General features: G+C 38.8%; 1 protein-coding gene across 1 annotated transcript in view; it reads left to right on the top strand.

Annotated features, from left to right (window-relative positions):
- adamts3 (ADAM metallopeptidase with thrombospondin type 1 motif, 3) overlaps positions 1 to 26,007 on the top strand; it is a 452,399-nt gene that overhangs the window by 413,370 nt on the left and 13,022 nt on the right. Inside the window, exons 17-19 of the mRNA XM_062024353.1 lie at positions 5,150 to 5,306; positions 8,338 to 8,470; positions 23,423 to 23,630. Of these exons, the coding sequence (XP_061880337.1) occupies positions 5,150 to 5,306; positions 8,338 to 8,470; positions 23,423 to 23,630 (498 nt within the window). The remainder of the gene's footprint in view (positions 1 to 5,149; positions 5,307 to 8,337; positions 8,471 to 23,422; positions 23,631 to 26,007) is intronic.

The following is a 26,007-nucleotide window of genomic DNA, read 5'->3' as shown; positions in this document are numbered from 1 at the left end:
TAAAAACAATTTAAAAACAGTTACATAGAAACTAGTAATTAGTGAAAATGAGTAAAATTAACTGTTAGAGGTTGGTACTATTAGTGGACCAGCAGCACGCACAATCATGTGTGCTTACGGACTGTATCCCTTGCAGACTGTATTGATATATATTGATATATAATGTAGGAACCAGAATATTAATAACAGAAAGAAACAACCCTTTCGTGTGAATGAGTGTGAATGGGGGAGGGAGGTTTTTTGGGTTGGTGCACTAATTGTAAGTGTATCCTGTGTTTTTTATGTTTATTTAATAAAAAAAAACAAAAAAACGATACCGATAAAAAAAAAAAAAAACATACAGATAATTTACAATATTACATTTTAAAGCATTTATCGGCCGATAATATCGGCTGGCTGATATCGGACATCTCTAGTAACAACGCTAGCTTCATTACATTACGATAGCACGTACAAATATGCATGAAAACACTCCTACAGACATCTCACATGGGACGGTTTAGTAAGTATAAACAGTTTTAGTTATATTGTAAAACTTACAAATATTGCTTGGCGTGACAAATGAAGAGTTCATACGAGTAGAAACGCTATGGACAGCTAGGAGACTGAACAGCCCTCTATTTCCGGTTGAAAGCATTAAGTGGAAGGACACTGCAGCACCTGCAGTGAGCGAACTCATCCAAAAACATAGCACAAACAATGCCTTCTCAGTGTATTTGCGTGTTTGGTTTTTTACACCATTTTTTATTATGGCCGCCAGCAAAGAAAAATCCATAAATTAGCCGCACCGTCTCATAAGCCGCAGGGTTCAAAGTAGCGGCTTATAGTCCGAAATGTACGGTATGTAATGTCGCACCAGGTACATTCATAATAACATGTAATATTTATGTGTGTTGTTCATTTAAAGCATACGGCGACATATTAATTTGACAGACATAGATAGGCTCCAGCACCCCCCGCGACCCCGAAAGGGACAAGCGGTAGGAAATGGATGGATAATAAAACATTCACTTTGTCCTTCAACAGCAGACAAAAGCTGTCTTTGATCCTACCAAGCAGAAGGCTGGTAAAACTCCACTGTGTAGGATGGGAAGCAACATGAAGGTGTTCTGTTTCTTTCATGTATTGTCATCAACAGAGAGAGATTGTCTTGACCCAAGAACTACAAAAGCGGAGAGGAAGCAGGACCAGACTCCCCTCCAGGCGCACTTTTCTGTGAATTCTTTTACGACCTTTTCTGTGAACTGTTGTAATCAAAGGCGATGGCTGTTTACGACCCACGTCCCTTAGAAACAGCTGTTGCCATGTAATCAGGGAAAGTCCAAATAAAAGAGGTGGCGCACAATCTTTCGCCAGAGCTTGCTGGAGACCGTACAAAAGTACAGCCCAGACGTTTCTCCTCAAATTGAGCCAAATTGTATTCTGTCTCTGTTTAATTATTTGCTTCTTGTCTTGTTTAATAGATGTCATCAGAGTTTGAACCTGACACCAATAATGGCAGACTTCATGAGAGCCAACAATAATTACTTTCCAGAACCTTGTATTTTTTAACCGGAATATTCAGAGCATAAACTACACATTTTAGAAGCTTAGTGATAAGCAGATCCAGCAAGTAGTAGTATAACTAAGAAATACAAACTATGATCCTAATAAAACAATCACTTACTGTACGATGTCTGCTCTCACTGGGATATCGACTGATGGGATGTTTATATCTTCCCGTTTAGATGAAGAATTCATCATAATCCTCATGCAGTGTCTTGTTTGCCATCTTGGGGTACAATTTGGATGTCAAAGTTGACAAATTTCTGGGTTTATGGCCACATTCTTCTCCTGTGCAAGTGAGAGGCAAGATTTATAATCTGGAGTGAACTTTCACCAACTCAGAGGCAAAATCAAGTCATAAAAACGGGGTCCCAAAGTCAATTTTTGAGGTGCCACTTTTTTGTAAGCGTTTTGAAAACAAATGATAAATGTATGCATTATCCTGTTATATCTCACATTGTATATTGTGTTTTGGAAAAAGGTTGTCATAAACGTTAATTCATTAAAAAAAATAATACAAAAGAAAACACATTTTTATGCATATGTAAATTTCTTCGGTTATAAACATTCATTCACTTTCTTCTTTCCTTCATGGATCTAAACTTTACCGCTGCCGGTATTTTATTCTATATTTTTATTGTAATATTTTTAGAATGTGTTTGTTCTATTTTTTTGGCCAAAGTAAGACAAAGAAAATAATCTGAAAATAATTGTCCTTATATTTTAGTTTTAATGCCATGATTTTAATAGTCCGGCCTAAGCTAAAATGAGTTTGACACTCTTGCGTTAACTCGTAATCATCACAACTTTAGTTGAAATATCTATTTTCGGTCAATTCTTACTTACACAACTAACTTAATGTCACATTTTAGATTCTAAACCCATTCATCACCTGCTCAGTGGCCTTGTGGTTAGAGCAGTGGTTCTTAACCTTGTTGGAGGTACCGAACCCCAGCAGTTTCATATGCACATTCACCCTTCTTTAGTGAAAAATAAAATGTTAATTTTTTTTTTTTCAAATTCAAGACAAAGTTATGTTTTTTTTACTAGTGCACAAAATGAACCGTGCATGAACATCACCTTGTTCAAAGAACAAAACCAACACAGTGCATGAACCCACAACAAATTACACACCTGCAAATCAGATGGAAAATTAGAGGGAACATTGATTGGGGGTATCCATAATACTTAGACTTAGACTTCCTTCTTATTGTCATCCAAATGTTAACTTTATAGTGCAGATAGGGAGACGTTTTTATTTACACTATTGATTGATTGAATGAAACTTTTATGAGTGTCCGCCCTGATATCGGTAGGTTGTGAGTTCAAACCCCGGCCGGGTCATACCAAAGACTATAAAAATGGGACCCATTGCCTCCCTGCTTGTCACTCAGCATCAATGGTTGGAATTGGGGGTTAAATCACCAAAAATGATTCTCGGGCGCGGCCACCGCTGCTGCTCACTGCTCCCCTCACCTCCCAGGTGGGTGATCAATGGTGATGGGTCAAATGCAGAGAATCATTTTGCCACACCTCGTGTGTGTTTGACAATCATTGGTACTTTAACTTTAATTAGTAGATTGCACAGTACAGTACAATTGACCACTAAATGGTAACACCCGAATAAGTTTTTCAACTTGTTTAATTAAGTCGGGGTCCACGTTAATCAATTCATGAGTCTGGTGTGTCTTGATTGCTGCGGCGGAGGCTCTGCCGAACCCCTGAGGCCGACTCACCGAACCCCTAGGGTTCGATCGAACCCAGGTTAAGAACCACTGGGTTAGAGTGCCCGCCCTGAGATCAGTAGGTTGTGAGTTCCAAGACTATAAAAATGGGACCCATTACCTCCCTGCTTGGCACTCAGCATCCAGGGTTGGAATTGGGGGTTAAATCACCAAAAATGATTCCCGAGCGTGTCCACCGCTGCTTCTCACTGCTCCCCTCACCTCCCAGGGGGTGGAACAAGGGGATGGGTCAAATGGGACACATTTCACTACACCTAGTGTGTGTGTGTGTGTGACTATCAGTGGTACTTTAACTTTAACTTAATCATAAATCAAAATAATCAATTAAAAAACGAAAACATTTTGTTTTATAGGAATCAGTTTTAAAAATATATTTTTAGGCCATCTCCTTGCAGATTTTCTAACTTGTATCCTGTTTTGAAAAATTTGCAATACAATTATCATGCCAAATAACTGGCTGCGAGAATCGGTTTGAATCGGTTCTGAATGGAATTGTTGTCCAAACGAATCTAATAATGCCACACTCTCATTATTTAAGTTTTAAAAAATGAAGTTGTGTATGAGTTATATACATTTCTACTCAGTTACCGCTAACGTCAAATTAATCCAATCCACTTTATTCATATAGCACATTTACACAACAAGAATGTTTCCAAAGTGCTGCACAGCCATGTTAAAAACAATATTTAAAAAACAATATTAAAAACAATATCATGCTCCACCAATGACTGAATAAAAACAAAAAATAAATGAATAAAAAAACAATATAAAAACAATATAAAAAATAAATATGATTAAAAAACGATTTCAAAGGGTAAAACCAATTAAAACAGTAAAATAGAAATCAAAATTTATAAAAAAAAAACACAGAAAACAACAGAGGACAGAAGACCACACAACTCTCGTAGTGTTAAAAGCCAAAGAATAAAAGTGGGTCTTAAGACGAGACTTAAAACACTCCACTGTGGAAGCAGTTTGAACATGGAGGGGCAGAGTGTTCCAGAGAAGGCCCTGTCTCCCCTGGTTTTAAGTCTCGTCCTGGGCACCACGAGCTGGAGCTGGAGTATTAACACCTCATACTATAATTAGAGTATTAACTTTACATACACTACCGTTCAAAAGTTTGGGGTCACCCAAACAGTTTTGTGGAATAGCCTTCATTTCTAAGAACAAGAATAGACTGTCGAGTTTCAGATGAAAGTTCTCTTTTTCTGGCCATTTTGAGCGTTTAATTGACCCCACAAATGTGATGCTCCAGAAACTCAATCTGCTCAAAGGAAGGTCAGTTTTGTAGCTTCTGTAACGAGCTAAACTGTTTTCAGATGTGTGAACATGATTGCACAAGGGTTTTCTACTCATCAATTAGCCTTCTGAGCCAATGAGCAAACACATTGTACCATTAGAACACTGGAGTGATAGTTGCTGGAAATGGGCCTCTTTACACCTATGTAGATATTGCACCAAAAACCAGACCTTTGCAGCTAGAATAGTCATTTAGCACATTAGCAATGTATAGAGTGTATTTCTTTAAAGGTAAGACTAGTTTAAAGTTATCTTCATTGAAAAGTACAGTGCTTTTCCTTCAAAAATAAGGACATTTCAATGTGACCCCAAACTTTTGAACGGTAGTGTACTTTATAGGGGTGGACAAAAACATCGATTCACATACAAAATGTGATTTTATTCATCCCGACTCTAAATCGATTCAAATGTGTCATACCAAACCGAATGAGGCATGAATCAGGCTCGTTGTGAACCTAACGACATCGTTTCCTGCCTCTGGAAAAAAGGGAAAGTGTCTTATCCGGGACTATTTGGGTCTGATCAAATACAAATGTGCTTCTCTTGTTGTCCTTCAGATTATACCTAAGGACAACGAGACCCGCTCCACTCTAATGTACAAGTACATCATCCACGAGGACTCGGTGCCCGTCAACAACAACAATGTCCTCCAGGAAGACACGTACGAGTGGGCCCTCAAGAGCTGGTCTCCGTGCTCCAAGCCGTGCGGCGGAGGTAAAGCACACATGAAGGTTCAAGAATAGACGCTGATGGTGTGTGTGTGTGTGTGTGTGTGTGTTCTGGCAATGCTTACTTAATGGGGACCTCGCTCTGTTTACACAGTCACCTTTAGGGGACCTCTGACGGTATGGGGACAAAAAAACAGGTCCCCTAAAGGGAAACCTTTTTAAGTGATGGTCAGATCCATTCTGAAGATGCCTCAGTGATTTTTAAGCTTTGTAGATAGTAGGTTAGATAAATAGTGGATGAAGAGATGATCAGCAAGACTGGTTAAGTAGAACAGTTGTTTATGTTCTTTATGTTCAATGTTGTTAAAAATAAAAAGTAGAAATAAAAGTTTAAATGAGTTTGTACAAACCCTGTTTCCATATGAGTTGGGAATTGTGTTAGATGTAAATATAAACGGAATACAATGATTTGCAAATCCTTTTCAACCCAGATTCAGTTGAATATGCTACAAAAAAAACATATTTGATGTTCAAACTGATAAAAAAATGTTTTTTCTTGCAAATAATCATTAACTTTAGAATTTGATGCCAGCAAGACGTGACAAAGAAGTTGGGAAAGGTGGCAATAAATACTGATAAAGTTGAGGAATGCTCATCAAACACTTATTTGGAACATCCCACAGGTGAACAGGCTAATTGGGAACAGGTGGGTGCCATGATTGGGTATAAAAGTAGATTCCATGAAATGCTCAGTCATTCGCAAACAAGGATGGGGCGAGGGTCACCACTTTGTCAACAAATGCGTGAGCAAATTCTTGAACAGTTTAAGAAAAACCTTTCTCAACCAGCTATTGCAAGGAATTTAGGGATTTCACCATCTACGCTCCGTGATATCATCAAAGGGTTCAGAGAATCTGGAGAAATCACTGCACGTAAGCAGCTAAGCCTGTGACCTTCCATCCCTCAGGCTGTACTGCATCAACAAGCGACATCAGTGTGTAAAGGATATCACCACATGGACTCAGGAACACTTCAGAAACCCACTGTCAGTAACTACAGTTGGTCGCTACATCTGTAAGTGCAAGTTAAAACTCTCCTACGCAAGGCGAAAATCATTTATCAACAACACCCAGAAACGCCGTCGGCTTCGCTGGGCCTGAGCTCCTCTAAGATGGACTGATACAAAGTAGAAAAGTGTTCTCTGGTCTGACGAGTCCACATTTCAAATTGTATTTGGAAACTGTGGACGTCGTGTCCTCCGGACCAAAGAGGAAAAGAACCATCCGGATTGTTATAGGCGCAAAGTGTAAAAGCCAGCATCTGTGATGGTATGGGGGTGTATTAGTGCCCAAGACATGGGTAACTTACACATCTGTGAAGGCACAATTAATGCTGAAAGGTACATACAGGTTTTGGAGCAACATATGTTGCCATCCAAGCAACGTTACCATGGACGCCCCTGCTTATTTCAGCAAGACAATGCCAAGCCACGTGTTACATCAACGTGGCTTCATAGTAAAAGAGTGCGGGTACTAGACTGGCCTGCCTGTAGTCCAGACCTGTCTCCCATTGAAAATGTGTGGCGCATTATGAAGCCTAAAATAGCACAAGGGAGACCCCCGGACTGTTGAACAACTTAAGCTGTACATCAAGCAAGAATGGGAAAGAATTCCACCTGAGAAGCTTCAAAAATGTGTCTCCTCAGTTCCCAAACCTTTACTGAGTGTTGTTAAAAGGAAAGGCCATGTAACACAGTGGTGAACATGTCCTTTCCCAACTACTTTGGCACATTCTAAGTTAATTATTATTTGCAAAAAAAAAAAAGTTCATGAGTTTGAACATCAAATATGTTGTCTTTGTAGTGCATTCAACTGAATATGGGTTGAAAAGGATTTGCAAATCATTGTATTCCGTTTATATTTACATCTAACACAATTTCCCAACTCATATGGAAACGGGGTTTGTATTTTATTTCTGTGGTTTAAGGTAAGATAAGATAATCCTTTATTATCAGTGTCCGTCATGTCCTCGTGTGTCATGTCTTTTTATTTTTTTCGGACTATACTGTGCAATAATGTTATATGTGTATATGTATATATATGCATATGTATGGATATGTGCATGTGTGTAGATATATTCATATCTTCTTTTGTACCTTTTTTTTTACTATTTACATTACTAGATTATTGTGTATGCACCTTAGGGGATCTGCTCCAATTTCGTTGTTCTTTGAACCTGTTCACTGTAATAAGACAATAAAACTCTATTCTATTCTATTCTATTGATCCCACAACGGGGAAATTTGGGTTACTTTGTTTACGTGTTTCAAATATTGTTAAAGACAACATTAATTTTCTTGAAAAGTGAAACATTTGTTATCCTGGCATTAATAGTACTGTGATTCTGTATGGTATCCATCCTTAGTTCAAACTAATATATTTTTTCCAAAAAAACAAAATCTGGTTTAGTGTTCCTGAGGATGACATTTTCATACAGCATGATTATAAAACATTATTACCTTAAAGTATGATTCACATTCAGAATTTCCCATCCTTCTATATATGGAAGTTGGAGTTGCAGACAACTTCATGACTGCTAAAGAGCAGTTTTCCGTAATGTCACAGAAGATGCAGGATTTGCTTTAACATTTAAGTGGTGAAACTTCCTATAAGAGGACAGCTCTAGTGCTGTATTCTGAGGATCATGTCATATTTCATTTGATTTTTTTTTTTAAATGGTCCTCAGTAGTCACGTACAAATGTGTGTGAATTATGCAAAATTATTTAAATTTGGTCCCCATAGTAACTAGTAAGAATGATCAGCACATTACTTCATCAATCCAGAGATATAAAGACGTGTATGAGCTAACTGGTCAGTGGACATTTTACCTCATTTTTCTTATGCCTCCACAACCTGTAGAAAGGGTGGTCCCCTTCAAGTGATGATCAAAAACTTGGTCCCCATTCCAAATGATAACCAGTATGTGTGTGTGTGTGTTCCCAATTACTATTTATCTTGTATGCTTGTGTTTCCATGCCAACATGATGACCGCCGTGACGTGCCGTCCTTCCTTTAAGGCTTCCAGTACACCAAATACGGCTGCCGGAAGAAAGGCGACACCAAGATGGTCCACAGAGGCTACTGCGACGTGGGCAAGAAGCCCAAACCCATACGTCGGATGTGCAACCTGCAGGACTGCGCGCAGCCCCAGTGAGTGTCCGTGTCCGACGCGACGTCTCAAAAGTGCCTGCGCTCGTTATCGCCGATAATCAAACGATAATTTAAACTTTGAGATACAACTTTTAAATCAGTCACCAGAACACAACACAAGGGTGGAATGTACACTATCCATGTATAGAGAAAATACTTCAGGCAGTGATGTAGTGGAGGGAATACAACCTGCAACAAGCCAGCTATTTTGACTACCACATTCACCCAGTGTTGTATAATTGCAACAATTATATAACAAGCTCTAAATGAAATTGGATGCATCTGTTCCACAATAACTACGCATGTACATGCTCTAGACCAGGGGTCTCAAACTCAATTTGCCTGGGGGCCACTGGATGCAGAGTCTGGGTGAGGCTGGGCCGCAAGAAAAGATTTCTTAAAAACATTATTTTTAAATGTCTTTATTTTTTATTTTCAACACCAAATAAAATCAAAATATAAATGAAAAAAAATGAGAATTAAGTGAATAAATCAGTCATAAGTAATAACAAGAGAGGAGAAGTCTAGTAAAACTTCTAGCCATTATGGACAACACCTCCCACCCACTACACTCGGACCTTGCGGGGAGAATTAGAACGTTTGGTGGAAGGCTCAAACTCCCAAAATGCAACACGGAACCACACAGGAGGTCCTTCATACCGACAGCCATCAGACTGTATAATGCATATGTTCCTTGACTGCACTTAAATGTAGAGTATATGTAGTATATGTAGAATATATTTATATTATTTATATATTACATATATAATATATTATATATATTACACTACCGTTCAAAAGTTTGGGGTCACATTGAAATGTCCTTATTTTTGAAAGAAAAGCACTGTACTTTTCAATGAAGATAACTTTAAACTAGTCTTAACTTTAAAGAAATACACTCTATACATTGCTAATGTGGTAAATGACTATTCTAGCTGCAAATGTCTGGTTTTTGGTGCAATATCTACATAGGTGTATAGAGGCCCATTTCCAGCAACTATCACTCCAGTGTTCTAATGGTACAATGTGTTTGCTCATTGGCTCAGAAGGCTAATTGATGATTAGAAAACCCTTGTGCAATCATGTTCACACATCTGAAAACAGTTTAGCTCGTTACAGAAGCTACAAAACTGACCTTCCTTTGAGCAGATTGAGTTTCTGGAGCGTCACATTTGTGGGGTCAATTAAACGCTCAAAATGGCCAGAAAAAGAGAACTTTCATCTGAAACTCGACAGTCTATTCTTGTTCTTAGAAATGAAGGCTATTCCACAAAATTGTTTGGGTGACCCCAAACTTTTGAATGGTAGTGTATATTATTTATTATTATTCTTGTTTATTGTGAGCGAACTGTGGTGCTGAATTTCCCCCAGGGATCAGTAAAGTACTTTCTATTCTATTCTAACAATAATAATTCGATTTCTCCAGTCAGCAACAAGGTATACACATACACATAATGTGCAACCCGGTTCACTCTCTCATCTCCCTGGTATTTTGCATACTCCTCAGCATGTCTAGTTGTATATTGACGTTTTAAATTGTATTTCTTGTGCACGGCAACTTTCTCTGTGCAAATAAGACACGTCGGGGTGCCCCTGTGCTCAACAAAGAAATATTGCATCTCCCACTTTTCCTGGAATTGTCTTTGCTCATCATTAACCTTTCTCTTCACTGCACGCTTTGAAAAAGACATGTTTGGGGTTGTGGAATATATTTGTATTTAACCGACGCACGCAGAATAATGTTATTTCCGCAATGTGTGTCGTTCCGATTGTCCTCCCGACGGCAACACGGCGGTCGGTGGAAAGTACCGGGAAAAAGTGACGGCTCCCGGAGTGTTTTATGGCGTCATATAAAAATATTAATGTTCATCGTGTGAGGCAATGCAAATTAAACAATAAAAAAAACAAATAACGGTTTGAATTGGTCCAGGTTATCGGGGACTTTATTACTGACGGACAGGTGTGACTGCCCTCGTCTCCATGGCAACGTTTCTCTCGCTTTCACTCATTTGCCGCTTTTCCACTAACGCAGGGGTATTTTGGACCCAAATAACAAAAATCGTCTCTGTCTGGAGCCAACGGGAGGGGGCGGCGGGGGAGGTTGGGGGGGCTCGCTGTGGAGTTTACAGCGAGAGAGAGAGCGAGCGAGGGAGGGAGAGAGAGAGCGAGGTCTCGTGGAAAAGCAGCAAAATGTTTCTCTGCCTGCATCACGCAAGTGACGTCAATGTTCGGCCCTCGAGAGCCATATACCACACCATGATTGGTAGATTCCTTGTAGCCCGGAAGAGTTAGGGCTACAAGGGATTCTGGGTATTTGTTATGTTGTGTTTATGTCGTGTTACATGTGGATGTTCTCCCAAAATGTGTTTGTCATTCTTGTTTGGTGTGGGTTCACAGTGTGGTGCATATTTGTAACATTTATAAAGTTTTTTTTTATACGGCCACCCTCAGTGTGACCTGTATGGCTGTTGACTGAGTATGCATTGCAGTCACTTACATGTGTCTGTTAAAGCCGCATATAACATGCTTGCACATTGTGAGTGAGGAGAAAAAGTGGACAAAACCTCCTGCCCTCAATAATGTTGCCTCAGTATTGTTGACTTAATATTGAAGTCCTCAGTAATGTTGACGGGTGAAAATAGGGAGGGTTGGCAAGAATGCTTCAGCTCCGCACACAGCGCTGTCAAGCGCCATTCATATAAAACTTGCGGGCCGCACTAACATTAAACGTTCATATTAAGGTGCGGGCCGCACAATGACGTCTCGCGGGCCGCATGTTTGAGACCCCTGCTCTAGACATTGTAATAACAACCAAAAAAAGAAATTTAACTTACTTGAATCTGATGAATACAGTCCAATGAAACTAATAAGATGTTGTTCGAAGGAAACCTTGAGAGGTTGTGTGAGTTCATGGCCAGAAGGCGTGACTTATAAACACATGTACAATCCAATAGCCTTGTGAGACTGAACAATAGCACCCAATGACTATGTAAATGTGGTAAAAAAAAAAAAATACAAAAATATAACAGATTGTTTTTTAGGATGGTTAAAGGTAACGTTGTAATTTTACAACAAGGGGTCTGACAGGGTTAAGCTTGTGGAAGACTTACGCTTCCGGGTTCTTCGAACCACCAATCATCGACATGCCAGGCTCTTCCAGGTTTACAATAGTGTTTTATTTTACAATAAAACGTGCAAAGTCTTTTGGGGTGCTTTTCAGCAGTTGTCTTTTTACCAATTGAGCACACGAATGGTTTCTCTCCAGTGTGTCGTCTGTCTCGCTCTCGCTCACCAACTGTCCTCTCCTTCCCGGCTGCTGCCTTTGACACAGCTGGGCCATCCACGCACCTGTCGCTGATCTCAAAGCCGGTCCCGGCACACCGCGCTTCGCTGCAGGTCCGCGGGCCACGCCCCCCTCCACAAAGCTCATTTAAATGTTTTTTTAATCTTTTAATTTGTATTTTGTCCTGTCCAGCTACTCAGGCAAATCATATTGTTGATGTAGATGTCCTTGCACAGATTTACTTTAGAAAAGAGAAGTGTGTGTTACTTCTCTTGTTGCCTATTTTGTATTTGACCTTATTAAAAGAAAAAAAAAGAAAACAGAGGGGGAAATTGCGGGGACAAGAAGGGTATTTATTGTGGAGCTGTTTCAGAACCATGGACAGCTCCATGGACTGTGCTTCACTTCTCTTCCTATACCAAACTAAACATAATTTTATGTTGTGTTGTTTAAGCACTATTTATTCTTAGTCAGACTGCAGTTTTGTATTTTGTGTCTGGCATTGTCTCCAAAGATGGTGTTTGAGACACATAAAACATATTAAGGAGGTCCTCTGCAGCAGTTAGTGTCTCCAAATGTTGGGTTGTTTCATCATTCAAACACCGACAAGTCGGATTTCAAACGGTCCTCCTGGATCATGGGGACGTTTGCCTCGGCTCGTCTCAGCTTCAGCGCGCGCCCACAAACACGCAGGCTTGTGCATTCATCCCACTTTAGACTCGTTCCAGCGGCAAAGCTCCTTTGCGCGTTGTGTCGCTTTGCCAGCAAGCTCATAATGCATTTTCCGTGTGCCTTCTTGCAAAGAGCTCCATTTTGTTGGTTTTGTTTGCAAAACAAAAAAAAGCACACATACTTAGACTTAGACATAGGCTTAGACAAACTTTAATGATCCACAAGGGAATTTGTTCCACACAGTAGCTCAGTTACAAAGGATGGAAAGGATAATGCACACAAGGGCACAAAAAGAGGACGAAAACAAAAGGTATAAAGTAGACTAAAAATGTACTATAGTAGCAATATATATGTAACATATATGTAATATTTACCTAATATATACACTACCGTTCAAAAGTTTGGGGTCACCCAAACAATTTTGTGGAATAGCCTTCATTTCTAAGAACTAGAATAGTCTGTCGAGTTTCAGATGAAAGTTCTCTTTTTCTGGCCATTTTGAGCGTTTAATTGACCCCACAAATGTGATGCTCCAGAAACTCAATCTGCTCAAAGGAAGGTCAGTTTTGTAGCTTCTGTAACGAGCTAAACTGTTTTCAGATGTGTGAACATGATTGCACAAGGGTTTTCTAATCATCAATTAGCCTTCTGAGCCAATGAGCAAACACATTGTACCATTAGAACACTGGAGTGATAGTTGCTGGAAATGGGCCTCTATACACCTATGTAGATATTGCACCAAAAAAACAGACATTTGCAGCTAGAATAGTCATTTACCACATTAGCAATGTATAGAGTGTATTTCTTTAAAGTTAAGACTAGTTTAAAGTTACTTTCATTAAAAAGTACAGTGCTTTTCCTTAAAAAATAAGGACATTTCAATGTGACCCCAAACTTTTGAACGGTAGTGTATACAGTATATAATGTATACTGATATGTTATTATATTATTATAAAATATATACAATATATAACAAATCCCAATCACCATGTACAATATTACAGTATATGTAACAGCAGCAGCAAAAAAGTGCAGCATAAAATAGAGAGTAGATCCAGCATAAAATAGACATTATCAAATCAAATTAAAATCAAATCAACTTTATTTATAAAGCACATTTAAAATTTACCACAGGGGTAGCCAAAGTGCTGTACAATGGGCAGGTTAAAAAATAATACAAGAACCGAGCAAACACAACACAACACAAACAGAACACGATAAAAAATAAATAAATACAATATAAAAAACATAAAAACAGGTTCACAGCAGGTGTATTATGGGGCGCCATTGCAGGATGGATATCACTCAGTGTTAAAAGCCATGGAATAAAAGTATGTTTTTAAGAGAGATTTAAAAACAGGAAGAGAGGAGGCTTGTCTAACACTCAGAGGTAGGTCGTTCCAGAGCTTGGGAGCAGCAGCAGCGAAAGCTCTGTCACCTCTAAGCTTCAGCCTTGTGTCCGGGACCGTCAGTAGCATTATAAACAAATCATTACGGTGATAAGACACAAAGCCTTTAATTCTACCTAACCTAACCTATCCCATAAACCCGGAGGGTCGTTGGGTCACCACAGAAGATCTGTTGACCAGCTCTCTCCATCCCTCTCTGTCCTCAGCAGCTCTCATTGCCTCAGTGAGTTTCAGGTGAGTCCATTCTCCGATGTTATCTTCCCATCTTTTCTTTTGTCTCCCTCGTCTCCTGCCACCTCGTACGGTGCCTTGCAGGATGGTTTTTGCAAGGCCTGAGGATCTGGTGATGTGTCCGTACCACCTCAGTTTCCGCTTTATGACCGCGGCGAGCAGGTCATCATGTGGGCCGATGGCTTGGCTGATCTTTTGCCGGACTTCTTCGTTTGTGACATGTTGGGTGTAGGAGATACCTGTGAGTCTTTTGTAGAATCTCAGCTCCATGTTCTGAATTCTTTTCTGCAGCTCTGCTGTAAGGGTCCATGTTTCACAGGCGTAAAGGAAGATGGACATTACAAGTGAGCGCTGTAATCATCAGACTGATGTTTGTGTCCTTCCATATGGGCTTGAGTTTTGCCAGGGCAGCAGTTGTTTGAGCACTTCTGGCAAAGACTTCCCGTTTGGATCCTTCATCGGACACGATTGCACCGAGGTACTTGAAGCTCGACACCGCGTCCAGTGCCTGTCCATTGACTTTGATGTCTGAGCGGATGCCATTGTTGTTGTTGGTCATCATTTTGGTTTTTTCAGCATGGATTTCCATTCCGTAGGCTCGGGAGGTGGTATCAAGCCTTTCAACTAGACTGGCAAGTTCTCTTTCTTCTCCAGCTAGCCCATCGATATCCTCTGCAAAACGGAGGTTGGTGATTGGTCTGCCTCCAATGCTGACAGTTCCTTCATGATCTGCTAGGGCATCCGTCATGATACGCTCCAGAAAGATGTTGAAGAGAATGGGAGAGAGAAGGCATCCTTGGCGCACTCCAATTGTTGTCCTAAACCAGTCTCCGATAGCGCTGTTGTAGAGAACTGCGCTGGTAGCTTTATTGTACAGATGTTGAATGACTCTGACAAGGTTAGGACTGATGTTAAGACTTGATGTTGCGACTTTAAGGTTTTACTACTTACGTATAAAATACTACACGGTCTAGCTCCATCCTATCTTGCTGATTGTATTGTACCATATGTCCCGGCAAGAAATCTGCGTTCAAAGAACTCCGGCTTATTGGTGATTCCCAGAGCCCAAAAAAAGTCTGCGGGCTACAGAGCGTTTTCTGTTCGGGCTCCAGTACTATGGAATGCCCTCCCGGTAAAAGTTAGAGATGCTACCTCAGTAGAAGCATTTAAGTCCCATCTTAAAAGTCATTTGTATACTCTAGCCAGGGGTCACCAACGCGGTGCCCGCGGGCACCAGGTAGCCCGTAAGGACCAGATGAGTAGCCCGCTGGCCTGTTTTAAAAATAGCTCAAATAGGCAGCACTTACCAGTGAGCTGCCTCTATTTTTTAAATTGTATTTATTTACTAGCAAGCTGGTCTCGCTTTGCTCGACATTTTTAATTCTAAGAGAGAAAAACTCAAATAGAATTAGAAAATCCAAGAAAATATTTTAAAGACTTGGTCTTCACTTGTTTAAATAAATTCATTCATTTTTTTACTTTGCTTCTTATAACTTTCAGAAAGACACTTTTAGAGAAAAAATACAAGCTTAAAAATGATTTTAGGATTTTTAAACACATATACCTTTTACCTTTTAAATTCCTTCCTCTTCTTTCCTGACAATTTAAATCAATGTTCAAGTTTTTTTTTTTTATTGTAAAGAATAATACATTAATTTCAATTTAATTCTTCATTTTAGCTTCTGTTTTTTCGACGAAGAATATTTGTGAAATATTTCTTCAAACTTATTATGATTAAAATTCAAAAAAATTATTCTGGCAAATCTAGAAAATCTGTAGAATCAAATGTAAATCTTATTTCAAAGTCTTTTGAATTTCTTTTAAAATTTTTGTTCTGGAAAATTTAGAAGAAATAATGATTGGTCTTTGTTAGAAATATAGCTGGTCCAATTTGTTATATATTCTAACAAAGTGTAGATTGGATTTTAACCTATTAAAACATGTCATCAAAATTCTAAAATTAATGTTAATCAGGAAAAATTACTAATGATGTTCCATAAATTATTTTTTAATTTTTTCAAAAAGATTCGAATTAGCTAGTTTTTCTCTTCTTTTTTTCGGTTGAATTTTGAATTTCAAAGAGTCGAAATTGAAGATAAACTATGTTTCAAAATTTAATTTAATTTTTTTCGTGTTTTCTCCTCTTTTAAACGTTCAATTAAGTGTAAATATCATTAATTATTAATAATAACATGGAGTTAAAGGTAAATTGAGCAAATTGGCTATTTCTGGCAATTTATTTAAGTGTGTATCAAACTGGTAGCCCTTCGCATTAATCAGTACCCAAGAAGTAGCTCTTGGTTTCAAAAGGTTGGTGACCCCTGCTCTAGCCTTTAAATAGACCCCCCTTTTTTAGACCAGTTGATCTGCCGTTTTCTTTTCTCCTTTGCCCCCTCGCCGGGTTATTCCGGTTCCGGTGACCATGGATGAGGCGCTGGCTGTCCAGAGTTGGGATCCGGGGTGGACCGCTCGCCTGTGCATCGTTTGGGGACGTCTCTGCGCTACTGACCTGTCTCTGGTCGGGATGGTCTCCTGCTGGCCCCACTATGGACTGGACTCTCACTGTTATGTGGATCCACTAGGGACTGAGGGGGGGGGGGGGGGGGGGGGGGGGGGGGGGGGGGTTACCCACATATGCGGTCCTCTCCAAGGTTTCTCATAGTCATTCACATCGACGTCCCTTGTGTGGGCTCTGTGCCGAGGATTTCATTGTGAGACTTTTGTGATTTAGGGCTATATAAATAAACATTGATTGATTGATTGATTGATGTGTATTTCCTCATGGTTGCCCACAGTGCAGCATACCATACCCGGTCAAAGGCTTTCTTAAAGGTGTTGTTGATGCTGCAGGTGTCTCTCACAAACGATTCTCAAGTTGAAAATCTGTTCTGTGGTGCTCCGCCCGGCTCTAAATCCAGCCTGTTCTTCAGCTATGATCAGTTCAGCTTGGGGTTTTAACCTATTTAGTGTTATTTTCAGTAGGACTTTGCTGGGATGGCTAATAAGACTGATGGTGCGGTAGTTTTGGCACAGTTGGAGATTGCCTTTTTTCGGAAGTGTGATGATAAGTGACTGGGTCCACGATGTAGGCCACTCACCACTCAGCCAGATTGTGTTGCACAGGATGGTGAGGGTGTCGATCATGGCTTCTCCCCCTGCTTGTAGGAGCTCAGCTGGGATGTTGTCCACTCCGGCTGCTTTTCCTTTTTTCAGTGCTTGGATTGCTGCCTCAACTTCTTCACGGAGGATGGGGAGTGTATCTTCATCCTCTGTGGATTGAGGACATGTCAGGATTGATCTTTGTGTGAAAAGAGTTGCTTTTTTCTTTGGAATGCCAGATCAACTTGGGCTACGCATTCGTATGTGTTGTTCGAGGCTGGTCTCTATTCTCAAATATTTGACAATAAATTACAAAATACCTATCTGTGCTTGGTGGTACCTTTGAGTTCAGCTTATATGTCATCTAAGGAACTTGGGACTGACCAGCGTTTTACATCCCACTTGGAGGAACATCTGGTCAAACGCAACAGAAGTTATGTAGTGCTAATTCAATATGCATGTGTAATAATACTAGTAATACTGAGTGAATGAAAACTAAATTAGGTTAAGGATCATGAGTTATTATAATTATAATTAACAAATAATGACTTTTTGATTGAAATTTGTTAATTTAATTTAATCATTCATTTATTTAATGTATATATTATTTGTTTACATATTATTTTTATCAGCCAAAGGTGAAGTTATGCAGTGTTTATTGTGTGAATGCTCCAAAGCAGGGGTCACCAACCTTTTTGAAACCAAGAGCTACTTCTTGGGTACTGATTATGCGAAGGGCTACCAGTTTGATACACACTTAAATAAATTGCCAGAAATAGCCAATTTGCTCAATTTATCTTTAACTCTATGTTATTATTAATAATTAATGATATTTACACTTAATTGAACGGTTTAAAAGAGGAGAAAACACGAAAAAAATGACAATTAAATTTGAAACATAGTTTATCTTCAATTTCGACTCTTTAAAATTCAAAATTCAACCGAAAAAAAGAAGAGAAAAACTAGCTAATTCGAATCTTTTGAAAAAATTAAAAAAATAATTTATGGAACATCATTAGTAATTTTTCCTGATTAAGATTAATTTTAGAATTTGATGACATGTTTTAAATAGGTTAAATCCAATCTGCACTTTGTTAGAATATATAACAAATTGGACCCAGCTATCTTTCTAACAAGACAAATCATTATTTCTTCTAGATTTTCCAGAACAAAAATTTTAAAAGAAATTCAAAAGACTTTGAAATAAGATTTAAATTTGATTCTACAGATTTTCTAGATTTGCCAGAATAATTTTTTTGAATTTTAATCATGATAAGTTTGAAGAAATATTTCACAAATATTCTTTGTCGAAAAAACAGAAGCTAAAATGAAGAATTAAATTAAAATGTATTTATTATTCTTTACAATTAAAAAAATACATTTACTTGAACATTGATTTAAATGGTCAGGAAAGAAGAGGAAGGAATTTAAAAGGTAAAAAGGTATATGTGTTTAAAAATCCTAAAATCATTTTTAAGGTTGTATTTTTTCTCTAAAATTGTCTTTCTGAAAGTTATAAGAAGCAAAGTAAAAAAATAATGAATTTATTTAAACAAGTGAAGACCAAGTCTTTAAAATATTTCTTGGATTTTCAAATTCTATTTGAGTTTTGTCTCTCTTAGAATTAAAAATGTCGAGCAAAGCGAGACCAGCTTGCTAGTAAATAAATAAAATTAAAAAAATAGAGGCAGCTCACTGGTAAGTGCTGCTATTTGAGCTATTTTTAGAACAGGCCAGCGGGCTACTCATCTGGTCCTTACGGGCTACCTGGTGCCCGCGGGCACCGCGTTGGTGACCCCTGCTCCAAAGCATTAAACGTCTTCTTCTTCTCCAGATTTTGGCGCGCTCTACCTTCCACATGTTTCACCCGATTCAAACAGTTCCAGCTTCCAACTGAATCGGGACAAAAAACGAAGTTGTTTTTTTGAACCGGAGAAATTCCCGGTTTTCCCGAAATTCCAGGAATTCCGTAATACCATTTCTCAATTCAACATGTTACTACTTCAACATTTCTCAAACAGATTTGGAAACATTCCAACACCAACCATTTCAACTCATTCAGACCATTCAAGTTTTTTACCATTTTCAAAAAAATTCCCGCTTTTCCCGAAATTCCCAATTTTTGCTGTAACTCCCATTGAAATCAATGGGACATTCTTCAAAGTTCCACAACTCCCACATTTTTTGTTTTTTTATGAATTGTGTGCTCTACTTCAACAATTCTAAAAAAAATTCCCGGATTTCCCATAATTCCTTATTTTTTTGCATTTTCCCCATTCAAAATTAATTGGCCATTTTTCAAACTTCCACAATTGCCACATTCTTCAACCCATTCAAACCATTCCACCTTCAATACATTCAACTCATCCTGGAAATTCAAACTATAATTTTTCCACATTCAACAAATTTCCAGGAATTCCAGTTTTTTGGTAACCTATTTCCACCATTAAGTTTGACTACTCCTTTCACATTTTTCAACCGTTCCACCGTAAAAACACTCCTCATATTCAAGACAAAAAAGAAGATGGTTAAGGAACCAGAAAAATTCCCGGTTTTCCCGAAATTCCAGGAATTTCTCAATTAAAAACTGTTACTAATTCAACATTTCTTGACCGATTTAAACAACTCCAAAGCCAGCCAATTCAGCTCATTCAGGACATTAATGCTCCTAATCATTTTCAAAAAAATCCCGCTTTTCCCCAAATTCCCAAATTTCCAGGAAGTTCCCATTAAAATGAATGGGACATTTTTCCAAGTTGCACAATTCCCACATTTTTCAACCTATTCAAACCATTCCGACATCAACACATTGCACTCATCCTGGACATTCAAACTAACACTTTCCCAAGTTTCAAACCAAAGTCCGGTTTTCCCGGAAATTCAAACTCTGCAACATTCAAACCATTCAAACCATTTTAGCGTTTAAACGATTTCAACATTTAAACCATTTCTACATCCATCCTACATTCCATTAGCATTTCAGTTCAGCGTCAGCTCTTCAACATTCAAACCATTCCAACATTCAAACTATTCTTACATTCATACTACATTCTGTCAGCATTTCACTTCAACTTAGCAGCATAGCTCGGTTGGTATAGCGGCCGTGCCCTCAACTTGAGGGTTCTGGGTTCGAGCCCTGCTTCTGCCATCCTAGTCACTGCTGTTGTGTCCTTGGGCAAGACACTTCACCCATCCGCTCCCAGTGCCACCCACACTGGTTTAAATGCAACTTAGATATTGGGTTTCACTATGTAAAGCGCTTTGAGTCACTAGAGAAAAGCGCTATATAAATATAATTCACTAATTCACACAACTTCAGCATTGGAGCATTCATGGGCAATTCCTTCAGGAATTCCCTCTTCTAGTTTAATATCAATCTCTAATAACTAATATTTATATTCATTGTGATTTTACTTTAAACAAAATTTGGTTTGATTTAAGTAAATTGTTTTCATTCCCGCGCTTTTTCTCCAGTGACTCAAGGCACTTTACATTGAGAAACCCGTAAAAGATCTAAAGTTGATGTTGGTAAGCTGCATTCATACCAGTGTTGGTGGCACTGGGAGAAAGGTGGGTGAAGTACCTTGCCCAAGGACACAACGGCCAAAGCTGGATTCGAACCGGGAACCCTCAAGTTTCAGGACGGCCACTCTATTATATGAGCCACACCACGCCAAACTTTATAACATTTTGTTTGTACCTGAACATTTGATTTGATATAGTTTTTGTTTGAATAGGCTCTAATAACAATATATCATTATATTCATTAATAACTAACTGTCATGATCCGTGGCCTGGATCATGTTTTGTTATGTTCTGTTAGTTTTGGACTCCCTTAGTTCCTGTTTGTGCACCTCTGGGTTTGTTTTGGTTTGGAATGTCTGAATCTTAAACAGCAACAAAAGTGAATTTAGTACAAAAGTTGTATTTACCCATAATCAAATGGTACAAGGTTGGATTGAATTGCCATGCAAACAGACAACGTCTCCGGAGACGTTGGATGAATCGAGACTCATGCCAATCATGCGTAGACTTGGTCTACTTGGCCATTTATGTGTTTCCCTCATGTGTCAAGGTCCAGTTGTTTTGGACCTGTTTGTTCTGCAACATCCTTGAATCCCTTAGCCATAACAAACAATCAAAACATTTTGTACAATGGTCAGGCCGACCATACGTTCAACTCTAAGCCACATATGCTCTTCCGATGGTACAGAATAGAAAAAAGAGAAACGAGCAGACATTCCACTACTGCCGTGTCCTCCTTAATGCTTTCCGACCTCGCTCTCTTTGACAGACAAAAAATATGGTACAAAGGTCAGAAATTCCACCACAGTTTCCATGGGGATTAATTGGATTCACCTGCCTCTGGTTAGTGGTCGGCACGCTCAGCTGCTGTCGACCACTAATCAGAGAGCTATTTATTCACCTTGCTCGCCACGCTCAGTCTGGCGTCATCATTTGCTACATGCAACAGTTACGTTGGGTAAATCCCTTGTGTCCTATGCTTCTTGATTGCTGCGCTATGTCTAGCCTTAGCTTCCCGTGCGATCGGCACGCTTTCCTTTTGCTTGTTGTCTGTTTTTGGTGCGTGTTTTGATTTTTGAGGAATAAATCATGTTCCTACCTGCACGCATTGTCCAGAGTGGTCCGATTGCATCCCGGGAGAACAAACCCCGCAGCAAGCTGCGACCCCCCACCTAATAACTATGTCTGCTCATTCTAATGACCATACGACTAATACTATTTTTAAAAGTATGGTAACACTGTAGTATGGGGAACACATATTCACCATTATTTTTCTTATTAACATGCAAATTAGTAACATATTGGCTCTTAATTAGTCATTATTAAGTACTTATTAACAGTGTTGGGAATAACGCGTTACAAAGTAACGCGTTACTGTAACACCGTTAGTTTCGGCGGTAACTAGTAATCTAACGCGTTATTTTTTATATTCAGTAACTCAATTATCAGCTAATGTTTTAAAGGCCCACAGCATATTCTAAAAATACTATTAAAATAAACAAAAACATAACAAAATTGAAGTAAAAAAGCTTAAAGGTGAAATTTGTTTTAGAAAAAGTTGCAATGTTGACTAATAAAACAAAGCTGTTTTTTGTTCTTCCAAACTGTCATTGCTCAAAACATAATATTGAATCAAAATCAATGTTATTATGAATTATAGTACACACACTCTGTCAATTCTCTTATATACTCTTTATTTCTAGACTTCTAGAGTGTTTGATTATCACATCACTCTAAATGTATAGACTATAAAGTTCACAAACAAAAAGAGGGATGCTAGTGGGCCAGGCCAATCTTTCCTTATCTCTAAACTAAAACTGGGGAAATGCGTAGAGTGTTCTGGGCTTCAGACATGATTTTATTTCACAATTCCTTGAGAGAAAAAACACCTGGTTAGGCTTTGGTATGTAAAGTTAAAGTTAAAGTACTTCCTTGGTTTACAGCTATGTTGTTATTATGCTGTTTGTTACTTATGTATGTTATGTTGCAGCTATTTAAAATCCATCCATTTTCTACCGCTTATTCCCTTCGGGGTCGCGGGGGGCGCTGGAGCCTATCTCAGCTACAATCGGGCGGAAGGCGGGGTACACCCTGGACAAGTCGCCACCTCATCGCAGGCTATTTAAAATAGTTTTGTCAATTTGTTCTGGCCTGGAATAAAGTGGCCCTTTGAAACATATCTTTGTATTTGTGTGTTGTATGTAGACCACATTGCTTGTCAAGTTGATCAACACATTGTATTATTCTCCAGTGCAATAACAGTACTGAAATGAAGGCTAAAAGGGCATTAATGGGAGCTTTAAAAAAAAAAAAGTAACTAAATAGTTACTTTTCACAGTAACGCATTACTTTTTGGTGTAAGTAACTGAGTTAGTAACTGAGTTACTTTTGAAATAAAGTAACTAGTTACTGGTTTTCAGTAACTAACCCAACACTGCTTATTAATGCCTTATTCTGCATGGCCTTATTATACAACCAGTAAGCCATTAACTAAGAGTCTTCCGTCAATAACCTCAGAATTATTGCTTATTAGTAACCCTAACCCTAACCCTTATATGTTCCCCTAGTGTCCAAATAACTCTAAATTAAGTCTTTGTTACTTTAATAAGCAACTAATTAATGGTGAATATGTTCCCCATACTAAAGTGTTACCAAAAGTATTATTATTTTTGAATGAATAAACATAAAAAATTAGGTCTTGCTCCATCTCATGCCTCACTCCGCTCCATCCAGGTGGATCTCGGACGAGTGGGAACATTGCACCAAAACCTGCGGCGGCCTGGGCTTTCAGATCCGGACGGTCCGCTGCCTGCAGTTCCTCCACGACGGAACCAATCGCTCCATCCACAGCAAATACTGCAGCGGGGAGAAGCCTGAGAGCAGGAGGCTCTGCAACCGAGTGGCCTGTCCTTCTCAGTGGAGGACAGGAGCATGGTCGGAGGTAAGCAAACCAGAACTCTGACCATAAGTAACATCTCCTGAACCAGAAGAAAACCTCATGTTAAACCATAACGCACACAAAACACTTCCGTATAAACATAACGCTTAAAAGTTTGTAGACTCTTCCTAATTGAGTAGCTTGAATTTTAGGCTTCATAGTTTAACTTAACTCTTTATAATCCCTTAAAGAGGAACTGCACTTTTTTTTTGAAATTGTTACTATTGTATCAATATGAGAGACAATAAGTGTCAGGTTCAAACACTGATGACATCTATTAAACAGGACAAGAAGCAAAGAATCAAACAGAGACAGAATTCAATTTGGCTCCGTGAGGAGAAACGTGTACATCTGTACCCTTGCACAGTGTCATTACGCTCTGCCAAAAGATTGTACGCCTCCTTCTTTTATTTGGACCTTCCCTGACCACATGGCAACAGCTGCTTCCAAAGGGACGGGGGTCGTAAACAGCCATTGCCTTTGATTACAAAACAGTTCGAAAGAAAAGGTCGGTTCAAAAAAGAGGTCGTGAAAGAGTTCAAAAAGAGGTCCGTAAAAGAGTTCAAAAAAGTGGTGCCTGGAGTGGAGTCTGGTCCTGCTTCCTCTTCGCTTTTGTAGTTCTTGGGTCAGACAATATCTTTCTGTTGATTACAATACATGAAAGAAACAGAAACCCCTTCATGTTGCTTCCCCCCCTACACAGTGGAGTTTTACAAGCCTTCTTTTTTGGTAGGATCAAAGACAGCTTTTGGTATTCTCGTCGGGAACTCATTTCAACACAGTTTTTGTGATAACTTAGATAAAATTATTCTAACAAGAGGAATTTTTTTTTTCTCAATTTTTCCATTCTAACATGTAGAAATCGGCTCGTTCTTGGTGGTTAGCAATGCAGCTAATGAGAACCATTAATTGTACCTCTAAATCATTTTAAAAATAGTCGACAACACTTCCGTAGCCTGTATGATAACCAAGCTGTAGCAACGTTGTTATTGTAAGAGCGAACACTGAGGAACTATTTTTCTAGCGTACTTACCATCGTCGTGCTACGGTATTAGCCGCAGACGCTAACTACGGCAGGAAATAAGCTAGCTTCTACATCAACACGAAACATGTTTGAGTTTTTAATGCACAACAAAACGCGATAGGACACAAATTTGTAGTGACTGAAAAACATGAACAATCATATTACAGTGTCTGTAAAGTGCTAGCCCGCATTTCATGTTTTGTTTGTACACAGCTAGCCAGACAACGTATGTACTGTAGTTGTAATAACACGCATAACGTGATGCATGCATTTAATATATATATTAATATTAATACTAAAGTGTCACTCGATGGAAAATTTTGTGTTTGACGTTTTTTTCCAGTTTATTTTGGGTAAGCACTCCATTTATGTCGAAATGGCTCGGCTCCAAGTTCCACATTTATAGCGTCAAAGTCACGCCGACCTCACTCTCTCGGTTTCCGTCTGCTCCGACGTTTCACCCTTTCTTCGTGCTGGCTTCTCCAAGCAGCGGTTCATCCTCTGTATATTCGGCTTCAAAAACATAAGGTTGTGAGTCCTCATTTGTCCAAAAATAGTTGTCTTCGTTGTCTCTTACCAAGTCTGCTATGATTAGAACACGTGTGTAGGAACAAACATTTGTTGCCAGAAGTCGGACGTGCGTTGCTATGGAAATGGAAATAAATGCGCGGTGGAGATAAGTGCAGGTATTGCTTAAAATAACCAAAATATGGTAAATATTGAACATATTACATATTTTTATGAAGGTGTCTGTTACTACATTATATATATAGACTTGCAGTGTGTGTATACGGTGACTCTCATTCTAAGTGTTTTTTTTTATCATCTTTAAAATCCTAATAAAAAAAAAAGAAATGTGTGTTCTTGTCTCTCATAATTAATGTGAAAGATAGGCAACATTCCAAAAAAAAGTGCATTTCCCCTTTTGGAGGTCCACTCAAGTAAAACAAGTGACTATTGACTGATGGTCTAGTTGTAATGTGTCCCTGCAGCTTGTTTATGAGGACAAAAACATGAGAAAGCTTGTTAAATGGAAAAGAAAAGGCTTCACTACACATCTTACAATGAAGTGACAACGACCAGTCAGTCAGTAGTATGGATACAGACACATCTTCAGTTGGGGAAGGACCTCACTCATGTGACCAGTAACATTAATCATTTTGCAGTTCAGAAGATATCCTCCATTTTTGTAGTCCATTTTTGTAGTCCATATTTAAATTGCCTTGTTTGTCTTCTGTTGAAGGCGACCTCTTAATTAACTTTTCTCACCTCTTGGTCCCTGCTGTTGTGTGTTGGGGTTCCACAATAAGTCCTGAGAATTTGAACTTAAACTGGCGGAAATATTTATAAAAAAAA

The sequence above is a fragment of the Entelurus aequoreus genome, linkage group LG17 (genome assembly GCF_033978785.1).
Source record: "Entelurus aequoreus isolate RoL-2023_Sb linkage group LG17, RoL_Eaeq_v1.1, whole genome shotgun sequence".
NCBI lineage: Eukaryota > Metazoa > Chordata > Actinopteri > Syngnathiformes > Syngnathidae > Entelurus > Entelurus aequoreus.
This window is presented reverse-complemented; position numbering and strand designations above follow the sequence as displayed.